The sequence below is a fragment of the Daucus carota genome, chromosome 2 (genome assembly GCF_001625215.2).
Source record: "Daucus carota subsp. sativus chromosome 2, DH1 v3.0, whole genome shotgun sequence".
Classification (NCBI taxonomy): Eukaryota; Viridiplantae; Streptophyta; class Magnoliopsida; order Apiales; family Apiaceae; genus Daucus; species Daucus carota.
The window spans coordinates 11,020,219-11,032,301 of NC_030382.2; the positions used below are offsets into that span (position 1 = coordinate 11,020,219).

General features: G+C 32.5%; 1 protein-coding gene across 6 annotated transcripts in view; it reads right to left on the reverse strand.

Moving 5' to 3' along the window:
• Positions 1-12,083, reverse strand: part of LOC108207043 (ABC transporter C family member 12) — a 38,127-nt gene that overhangs the window by 12,710 nt on the left and 13,334 nt on the right. For 5 of the 6 annotated variants that reach the window (XM_064086424.1, XM_064086419.1, XM_064086423.1 and 2 more), the window contains 7 exons: positions 11,594-11,668; positions 11,206-11,313; positions 10,107-10,241; positions 9,225-9,331; positions 9,031-9,124; positions 8,176-8,343; positions 2,856-2,996 (listed from right to left, as the gene is read on the reverse strand). In XM_064086424.1, the coding sequence (XP_063942494.1) occupies positions 2,856-2,996; positions 8,176-8,343; positions 9,031-9,124; positions 9,225-9,331; positions 10,107-10,241; positions 11,206-11,313; positions 11,594-11,668 (828 nt within the window). The remainder of the gene's footprint in view (positions 1-2,855; positions 2,997-8,175; positions 8,344-9,030; positions 9,125-9,224; positions 9,332-10,106; positions 10,242-11,205; positions 11,314-11,593; positions 11,669-12,083) is intronic. The other variant, XM_064086420.1, reaches the window with a different exon arrangement.

Sequence of the window (12,083 nt, forward strand, 5' to 3'; positions counted from 1 at the left end):
TCAAAAGAAGGTGGTCGTTCAATCAAGTCGAAGATCGTAATTGTTTAAAGAAGACTGAAGACTCTGCTGAAGAGGAAAAAGGATAACTGATTATCTAATTAATTATTTCACTTCTCAAAATAATTATATTGGATGTGTAATTTATTTATTAAATTAATTCTATCTCGAATTAATTTAATTTATGAATTTATGCATTTAAAATAATTAAGTGAATATTAATTGGTTAATTAATTAAAGGGAAATTGGATTGTCTACTTGAAAAACACAAGGAAAGACAATCTATTTGATTGTCTACTTGAAAAACCACAAGGAAAGACAATCTAGTTGATTGTCTAAGTGTTTAATCAAAAGGAAAGACAATCCAAGGCTTTGTCTTGTTGAAATCAACAAGGAAAGACAATCTAATTGATTGTCTTGTTGATTTAAGCAAGGTTCAGATTGTCTTACCGCTTCCTTCCCTTCCTTTCAAACGGCAAGACAATCTTCCAGATTGTCTTACCGCCTGTAGCAATTGTCTTGCCTTGGTAGCTTGCAAGACAATCCTTGTGATTGTCTTGCCGATTGTAGAACAGCAAGACAATCTCCCAGATTGTCTTACCGCACTTCTCAATTGTCTTACCGACCTCTAGATTGTCTTGCCCATCGATTTGATTGTCTTATTAGTTGTAGACAATCTATTTTATTGTCTTACAAGGCCTAAATCAGCAAGACAAAGTGCCAGATTGTCTTAGCAAGCTAGTGATTGTCTTTGCCACCATTGTCTTACTAGTTCAAGGGTTTTGCCTATAAATATGGCTCTCCCTCATTCATTTTCAAGTGTTCAAAGTATTGTAAAGCTTTCAAGTTGTGCTAAACTTGCTATTCGTTAAATCCACAGTTTACTGTGCTTTGATCATTCGGTTGTTTTGTTCCGCTAAGTTGGAATACTTTCTGTCAAATTTATTCTACGAACTAGTGGACATTAAAACGAACCATATTAATTATATAATGACTTACACATTGTTATATTAATTAATTAAAATCTGATTAACAAATTTATATTCAATCAGATTATTCCGCCGCGATTATTTTGTGACGATTATATTCAACCCTCCTTCTACAATCGTTCCAGGACCTAACAAATCTAATGCCATCTATAACATTATCCAATCTAACCGATGCGGGGTGTTATAAACTATACATTTAATCAATGCTAACATATGAATTTGATACTCTTATACCATTTATAATATTTATCAAATCTAGACTTATAACTTTTTTTCTAATCTAATCGATGTGGGGTGTTATAAACTATGCATTTAATCGATGCGAGGTGTTAAACTATGTAGTATTATATTTAAACGGTTTTTCTATGGTGTGCCCATGGGCACACACTAAGTACTAAAATTTATGAATTGGGATGGTTTTTATTGGCTTACCTTCTTTAATAATGGTGGACCCCCCTCCAGTTGCAACAACCACACCAATCAAAACCCTCCAATTTTCTAAATATTAGTGCTTAGCATGTGCCCATGGGCACACACTAGACAAACCCATATTTAAAACATTTATTTGTGAGGTGTTAAACTATGCAGTATATCATTTATAACATTTTTCTAATCTAATTGATTAGAATTTATAACGTTTATTTAATTAATCGAGGTGGGGTGTTATAAACTATTATAACCTTTATCTAATCTAATTGACTCAATTTATAACATTTATTTATTAATCAATTTAGGGTGTTATAAACTATACATTTAATCAGTGTGAGGTGTTAAACAATGCATTTATAACGTTTATCTAATTAATTGATGTGGGGTTTTATTTATACATTTAATCAATGTGAGGTGTTAAACTGTGCATTTATAGCGTTTGTTTAATTAATCGATGTGGGGGTGTTATAAACTATTTATTTAATTAATTTATAACATTTATGTGAGGTGTTAAACTATGCATTTATATAGTTTATTTAATTAATCGATGCGGGGTGTTATAAGATATTATGTTATAAACTATTATAACATTGGCGGTTTTAAACTATGCCTATACACCGGACTAGTTTGGACTCTGCTATTAGTCCAAAGGAGCTAGCAATTTGATATACACTAGTTGTTTTTTCGGCTTATAAAAGCCTCAAATATTCTTTCTCTAATCGATTTGGGATGTTACATTAGTGATTATTAAAAAAGATGCTTGTGGAATCCTATATCCCTTAAATACAAGAAAATTGCAACGACCTAACTATAACAAACCAAGAAAACAGAAAATCTCAACTAACATTGGTCCCTATATTCTACTATATTTTAATTAAAAGTGGTTGCCTGGACTAACACACGTGCATAGATGTGTGCGTGTGTATATGTATATATATAGATACATACATACATACATACATATATATATATATAGAGTTAAGTTCTATGGAGTACAAAAAAAATTGGAGTACAAAGTTTGATAAAATGTAATCTAGTCATCTAAATTTCAATTTTTTTTGTTCAATAATATTTGTAAATATTTGACAACCTGCCCATTATGTTCTGCAACATAAACATCGTGATCAAATGGTAGAATAATTACTTTTATAAATCATAGGACTTTATGTTCTGCAATATAACTAATAAGCAGGACAATAATCTTAATACTTGTTAAAGTTGAAAGATATTAATGATTAATTGACAATTATGTGCAAGACAACTTATAAATGATAGATTATATCAAAATTTGGATAATCAAAGATATTATATAGGATCAAACTAATAAATTATGATTTGTACTCCAATACTCCAATGTTTTTATGTACTCCATAGAACTTAACACATATTATATATATATATATATATGTATATATATATATAGAGAGAGAGAGAGTAGACCTTCGGCTCCCAGGAAAACGTTCCTTTTTTTATCGAAATAGCTGGAAGCCCTGGTTCAAGTGGCGGATTAGGTAAGAGAATCATCTCATCACTTAAAAACAGTTTCTCTAGCCTTTGTAGGGAGACATTGGCATTGACAGCCTGCAACATATAGCACCATTAAGACCAAAAACAACTTCAAGAATGGCTGCACAAAATTTGAAAAACAGTGAATGGTGATATCATGTGCATAATTGCTTATATTAATTAGCTAGAAATAATAATACTACAAGTGGCAGAAAGCATATTTCAAATTGAAAAATCTATATCCCATAGAAAAAGCTTAGGACTAAAGGTGGAAAATGGAAAACTTGCAATAACAAGATAAGGGTGTTGGCCCCATATGTCACTTTCTAGGGGGAAAGGACCTGAATGTCATGATTTTGAAATATGGCCCCAAATGTCATTTCAAAACATGACTTCATATGACGTTTACCGAAACGCAACTTCGTTTTGCGTTTATATTTTTTTAAAAAAATAATCAAAACGCAACTTCAAGTTGTGTTTTAAGATGCCAAAAGGCAACTTCAAGTTGGGTTTGTGTTTTAAGATGTTAAAACCCAACTTCGTCTTGTGTTTTACCTAATAGGATATTTTTTTATTTTTTCAAATTTCTTGTAAACGCAACTTGAAGCTGTGTTTTGGAGGAAAACGTAAAAGGAAAATGTAACTTCGTTTTACGTTTTGATGAAAAATGAAAACACAACTTTAAGTTGTGTTTTGAAGTGACAGTGTGGGCTTTATTTTATATAGTGACATTTGGCGAATTATGTATTAAAATAGTGACATCGGGGCCTTTTCTCGCAAGATAACACATCTCATTTTAGGTACTCGCACTCCGAGATAAAATTAAGTTTAGGTTTGTTTCAAGTTGAGTCATACATTTCAAATTAAAAATTAGAAACGAGCATGAAATTACAAAAATGCCAATACTTGGTTCCAAGTAATTTGCGAGATGCCATCATACCATTTAAAAGTATAATAGTTCCCTGCTAACATATCAACCATTTCAAATTTAAAGGCCAATTTGCCTCATTATTTAGAACTGGATTCACAAATTTTGGGTATTATATCAAAGCGCCCATCATTCTCATCAAAAACTATCAAGTGACTACCCAATCTCCACGGGGACTCATAATCACTATATATATATATATATATATATATATATATATATATATATATATATATATATATATATATATATATATATATATATATATATATATATATAGAGTTTTACTCCAATAGAAACCTCCTTATTCTAGAAACTAGAAACTATCACTAAATTTTTAAGAGAATATCACTAAATTCTCAAACAACCCCACTTTCTCCTTCTTCTTCTCCAACCCACCAACCCTCCACCCCACTTCCGGCAGCTTCCCCTCGCCACCCCCGCCAAGTCTCTGCTACTCTCTCCACCTCCATGCCGCCCGACCCTCCATAGCCACCACCTCCATGTCGTCCTCCATTATTTATATCACCACCAAATCCAACCCCCCTCCGGCCTCCACCGCCCCTTCCATTCCACCCCCACCTCCACCTGCACCTTCGTCCTCACCTCCACCTCGGTCTTCCTCACCTACAATACCGTATATCTAGCTTAATGCCGATTTAAATTCCAGATCTTTGCCAAAAATCTGCCGGACAAAGCTAAAGGCTCCTTCCATGTCCACCACCTCCATCTCCACCTTCACCTCCATTATCTCCACCACCGCAACCACCACCTGAATCGGCAACTAGAACAGATTCAGAAATTCTGGACAGTTTCCGCAAGTTTTCACTAATTCGTGCAACACATATCACTAAATCCTAAAGAGAATATCACTAAATTGTATTGAGGATATCACTAACTTGTATTGGTTTCTAGTTTTTATTTTAAGAGTGGTTTCTATTTGATCATGAGCCTATATATATATATATATAGATATATATATATATATTACTTTTAAATCTTGAAAAAATATTAATGAAAAAGTTAACAAATAGATGACGTTTTTGCTACAATCTTTTTATATTTATTTGTAATCTTCGGTTCTAGTTTTTTTTTTGTAATCCATGTGGCTCAGACATCATCTACTAATTAGGATTCCATTAAAAATTTTATTAATTATTTTCCAAAATTTAACATAGTGAGATATATAGTGATTCTAGTGGCTAAAATGAGTCCCTGTATAGACTCTGCAAGATAACTCAAATTTTAAAATCATCAATATACTTATATAAAGTAGAAGCGAGGGGCGTGTAGGTGGCGTCTCTCACATCGCTCCGTTCTATTATTCTAATTTTCTGGAATTTTTGGATGAAAAATATCAAAAATTAGAACTACCTTTTTTATTTTCAGGTCTATTAAAAGCAAGTTTCAGAATCTGATTTTGTTTCAAATTATTTATGGAATATAGTAGTTTGATAGTTTTAATCTGATTTTGTTTCAGATTATTTAATTATGGGAAAGACAGATTATTTATGAAATATAATAGCATTATTTATGGAATATAGTATCTTGAAAGTTTTAATCTGATTTTGTTTCATATTATTTAATTATGGGAAAGAGTAGCACACAAGTCTCTCTGCACCTATAAATACCCCTACAGATTGTAGGGTTTTGGATCATCTAAACACAACCTTCTCTCAATACCACAAACCTACCTCTCTCTGGTGATAGTTCTTATGCAACGATAAGTGAATATTGACCTTTATATTAGAGTCGACAAATCCAAACACGGGAAAAAAATAGTCTTGACATGATATTGATGATTGATATTAATAAATTAACTATTAGTGATGTATGTTTGTTGGTTATTCTTTTATAATATTTGTTTTGTTCATCGAACATGTTTGTTGTTGTTAATTTTTATATGATTTATTTTGTATACAGGAAAAAATTATTCATGCAATATCTGTTTGCTCCGTTCAAGAAACTTTTAAGAGGGTAATTATGGAAAGGGCACAAGCAAGGACCAAATAAGATTTCAATAGCTGCCCTTTCTCTGAAACTTATAAGATCCTTAAAAAATTGCACACATGATATTTGCTAATTGAGAATTTGCTGAAGTAGAATTGGCATTTGTTTAAAGTAGCATAATAGATATAACATTTTTTAAACTTCTGAAAGACTTTCAAGTATATATATATATGTTTAATTGTTTACTAGATTGGCACACAATAAAGTCATATATTTTATATCAGTACACCTAAAGTAGGTTACGAACCATGAAGGCTATGGTTTATTTCAATGTTTCCCTCTCATAAATCCCATACACCTGTAAGAATGCAGAATGCGTTACTACTTCCTGGTATAGCCCCAGACCCAATTTTACTATATCGTCCAATAAACTACAAGAGAAAACAAAGCCATATCCAACACTTATTTCTTCACACGATCATTTTGAGTATTGAGTCCAATTAAATTTTTTAGGTATACTAGTTTTCTGAGCCATATTTATGAAACATCAGAGTATCTCCTTTCAGGATTGTACAACCAGTACAGAGAGCAAGTGGGTCTCTGCAAAACTGTTAAGTATTAATGGAAAAGAAAATATGCACTAGGAGTACCCAAGGCTTGGTGAATAGACCCAATCAAAAAGATATGTAGCAAGTCTTTCGATTTGTATAGAAAGTTTTTTGGCCAGTTAGCAAATAAACTTTTCTTTCATTTGCATGGTCATTTATTTTAAAATGCCTACCTCTTCTCAGAATTTATTATATAACTTAGATCTCATTAATATTTTGAAGTCAAGTGAACTACCCTGCTGTAAGATCGTTGGTTTCGTAAGATCTCCTCAGCTAGTCACTTATTTTATCGAATGTGCCCTTTAAAAGGAGATGAAATTGTTTGTTCCCCACAATTTTCCCTACCATAGGGCCAAAAGAGGGTGAAAATACAAGATAACGCTTACTATTTTTTTGGCAATTGATAATTCTTATTACTTAACGCTTACTGTATGTCTGTTAACACTCAATTAACATTGTTGCGCCATCATTGTCTTTTGGTTTAGACAAGAAATCTTTCTTACATCATCATTCAGTTTTTAACATTGTTGTATCTAATTTCAATAAAATAAATATTAGATGGCAAGAAAGTATAGCCTTATAGAAGAACAAAGAGTCCACCCTTTCCACAAAAAGGGTAACTCCAGACAATTAAAGAGAAGCAGTTGTTTATAGTGGACATATTAAACTTGGCAATGATCTGAATTCCTATATTTATACTATACTATTAAAGCCGAGAGAAAGGCCAAAAACATTGAAAGTTTGGTCGGTCACTCAGTCGGTATCTGGGCCAAAATACGGGCCTATCTATATAACCAATTATTCCTTTTAACTAAAATATATTATCTTTTTTATATTTCTAGCTAAAAAAACTCGATCTTCAAAAATGACATTGAGCAACATAGCAATTACCTTTTTTTAACTAAAACACGTTATCTTTTTTAGATTTTGTAACTAAAAAACCCGATCTTTTACAATTAACATGGGCGACATATATATAAAAATATAATAATAATATATATAATTATTAATTAGTAAACCAAAATACATTATTTTTAAATACTCTAATTGTCTCACTTTAAATGTAATATTATAAATTCATACTATACTATATATCATTATACTATTAAAGCCGAAACATGAAAAGTTCAATTGGTCGATCGGTCGGTCGATCGAGTTTGGTGAGCCGGTTGGTATTCGACCTATGGACCTCCTTAATTTATAACATATTATAATATATTTTTTATTATCTATTAAACAAAAACATTACAAATTAGGTTAATATGATGGGTTGGTAATTGGGTTTACGCATCTTTTAAACTTTTAATATGTTCTTTACTATATTATGAATTATTAATAACAAAATATTAGAAGGTTAATTGGTTGGTTAATATATGGGTTTATAGGTCTTCTTAAATTATAACATGTAAAAAAAACGTATTTTAACATCCTTATTAAAATATATATATATGTTCGACCTAACTTTTAATTAGATATATGACGGACTTAACCATTAAGAATTTATTTAGCTGTTACCAAAAAATTTATTTAACCACATTATTTTATCAAAAAAAATTTTCACATTAAAATTAATTAGATTTAAAATATATACGATAAAATAACAAATATAATAACCGCCCGTGCATTGCACGGCTTATAAGCTAGTATGTAATTACAATCAGATGGATACATCATCTATAATATCATTACCATATATGCCAAAAGACAAAAATGGCATTAAGAGCATGCTAGAGAAGCACACAAATAAGAAAGGTGAGGAAGGGGAAACCTGAGTTATCAAATTTGGGAGCATGTTTAGAGGAAAACGCAGTACTGCAAACAGAGAAAGTGATGTAAAAGCCCTTGCAGGGGTCAATTCTCCACCAAGAAGAGTAAAACATCCGAATGAGATCACCGTCACAAGAACTGGGATGCTGTTTAGAATAAAAGTGTTGCACTGCAAAGTAGGCAAGAGAAAAATAAGTAAAGAATGACTTTAATTCATTCTCACAAAAATAATCAACTTATATGCATTGAAGATATGCTACATTTTTGTATATAAAAGAGAATTTATCTCTGTAGTGTTCTTTTATATTTAAGAGGGGGAAGGGGGAATTATGGTGACAATGTAATGTCAAAAAACATTGAGAATAAAGAATGATGCCATAATTTTAATGTGGCATGATGTCACAGCTCACTATCATTATGTAAAGGATACCATTAGAAGTATAGCCAACAAGTTTTATCATCACTGAAGTAATATAGTAGGCAGTAAATTTATTAGTTACTATATAGAGGCTTAGCCTACTTGTAATACTTGCAGTAGATATTTATAACGTACACATCAGTTCTCTTCCCTCTCTTCCTCTCCTTATTTCATTGATCACAAATATTTTAATTATGTTTTGTCATATCCTGTGAGACGTAATTACATTTTTATGAATAAAATTTTTCCCAAGCGTTACACTAATTCATTTACAATATCAAAGAACAACATAATACACCACTTAATCTCACACAGAACAGTGGAATGAAGTAAGCAGGCATGTGGTATGCATAACCAGTATGCAGACACAATACACCCGGAAACAGATACATGGGACTGATAGTAAGATGCTTTTGCAAGGGAATTTTTTTGTCATACCGCTCCTAGCAGCTGCGATTTGCGGAACCACGAGAGTTCATCATTTCGCATGCTTTGAACTTTTGTTTGAAAGCTCTCCTCCCATGCGTAACATCTGACATATGTCAAGTGCAATATATTGAATGCTAGAAACTTGTAAAGTCAATAACATCATGCCAAAAAGAAAAAATTGAATTAAATAGGATAACACATACTTCACAGTTTCCATGGCGGCAAGAATTTCATTCATTAAGCCTACTCTCTTGTCAGTACATTCCAACCCTTCTCTGGAAAACTTTCGCGCTTTGCTCACAATAAATGTCTGCTTCCATAAGACAATGATGCACACAAGCCTTGATACTGGTTAATATAAGTGTGCGTGTGTGTGTGTGTCTTAAATAACCAATTACAGCATAAAAAATAGTCTAACAATTAAGAAAAAAAAACAATCTAGATTCAATATAAATAACCAAAACCCCTTTTCAGTGGTCTCTACTAAAGTGTGGGACAAGATCCAAGGATCTAGTTCACAGATCCATGAGCCGTACCATGAACATGGTATCACTGACCTAATATAAGTCCAACGGGAAAACCATGAAAATATATAAATATAAAAACTGAAGACTTGTAGGCCACAAAGACTAATGTTAATATTCTCTACCTTTGACCTATGCATGATGTTAGCAGATACAAATTAGATGAAAGCTTGTTTGGTTGACACATGAATACCTTGGAAGTTTAGGAAGTGTGCAAAACTTAAGTTGTTTGTTTGACAAGAAGTGTAAGTTCCTTGAAAGTGTGAATTACCATAAAACAAGGGGATCTGCTTACCCACCTTTCTCTTGGTTACTTGCAGTTCCCATTAAATTCACTTCCAACATGCCAAACAACAAAACATTTCCTACTGCTAAGGAATTTTATGTAGTAATTATATAACAAGGAATTACAAATTTCCATAGTAAGTTAATACCTATATGTACCCAAACAAGCACTCAGACTCTGATTATGGAAACTACTTGGCTTCTGTAAAGTGCTCAGTCACTTCTATAATTCAATGCAGCAATAAAGGGTCACTGAAATGTCATTTATCACTTTACCTGTAAAGGAATCATGAGAAGTAACACAAGAGAACCAAGTATTGAAGCAACACCCAATTGCTGGTAGAGAAGAACCAAAGCCATGATTATACGAAATGGTGAAGACCACAAATTATGAAGCTGTTGGCATATTCTCTGCACATATTAAGAATATGATGACATTACAGAACCTGATTCATGCTAGATCAAATTACATTGAAGTTATTGAGAGTAAAATTTTGGAAGTACTAATCAGTGTTATTAAGCTGAACAGACTATCTTCATGAAAATTTGTAAATTGGTACTCACTTTCAGAAATGATGAATTTTTGGAAATCGTGAACCAAAATTTATATCAATTTTTTTTTTCTATTCTTCTGATTAGTGCACAGTATTTTCTCAGAAATTTAACACATATATAGCTACACAAATTGACTAGAAGCAGAGGCAAAAAAGAATACTTCTGTAGCATGTAGTATTTATAGATAACTCTAGACAGAGATGACACATATGGAGTACCTTTCACCCATACAGCCACACCATTTGAGTACAATAAAAACAAAGAACAGGGAATTCTACAGTATATAGACAACAATTTCATTTTTAAGCCCGTGGAGCATCAATAGAGTTTGTGCTCTGGTGTACTACTTCCTAGCTGGTTCAGGCTTCAAACGTGGATCCAAATGTTTCTAGATGGTAGTATGTATAAAGATAAGGGTGAAATATATGGGCTGGATGAAAGTTGCTGGGTATAGATATATCACACTCAGCCTCATCTCGAGCATTAAAAGCGTGACACTCATCCATAGGAGCTACTTTACCTGCTCAAACTCAGCTACTCATGCTTATCTAACAACGATCAATCTATACAAGAGAGGCTTGTTAAAATCTAAGCATGCAGATAGATGCCCCGCTATCTACATTCTACGAGGCCAGGTGTAAAACTCAACTTTTTTTCACAATGAATCGATCACTGGTATCTTTTATCTCAATGCAAGATACACCATAAAATATACAAAATACAAAGCTGACACACACACAAACACTAGAACAAAGGTGCCATAAACATCTTAATTTTCCTTGTATTATCTGATTATGACAGCGGAGTCACATTGGTATACCTGAAGTGCGTTAGCATCCGTTGTCATCATATTTGTTATCCTTCCAGGAGGAAATTTTTCTCTCCCCTCACTTGTCAGCCTCAGAGACTTGCGAAATACAGCAGCCACCTACATATTAAGAAGTAACTTAATCGGTTACTACACTCTGGAACCTTGAGAAGAATTAAATTTATGAAGCAAATTCCAAATGGATTTGACACACACACACACACACACACACATATATTAGATTGAGATTTAAATATCATGAAACAGAAAAACGAGAATTTCTGGTCCTAGATATTCAGTCTACATATATTTCTTATTGGTTTTGTTTTAATAGAATAAAGTTTTAGTGGAAGTGTTGCAGCAAATCAACAAACATGAACATATTAAGGCAATATATTACCAAAGTTGATCTTAGTCTGAACCCAACACGCATCACATTCTGAAAATACTGAGCTTCGCACAGCACGCCTAATGACTGGACCAGATAAATTCAACTAGTCAAGACAAATTGAATAATATAACATGTTTAGATACTAGATCTGTATTCACCTTGACTTGTTCAAGATATAAAAACATAATATAGCAGGCGTTGACAAAAAAAGGGAGAATACTTGCTTGATTACCGGCCAATTACCAGGCAAATACTCAGGAATTTGGAAAACGATGCGACTCTGGTCAAACCATTATACTTGAGACCAAGTGCAAATAGAACTGAGAATACAATGAGGCACTATGGAAATACTGCACATCATTTGAGAGCAAAAAAAAAAAGATCCCAACTTGTTTATTGGCAAGCAAAACACAGAACGACATGCTTTTAAAAGTTATGTGGAACGGAATACAAATTAAAAGAGAGAGAGAGAGAGAGAGAGAACATTGAGGTATATTTA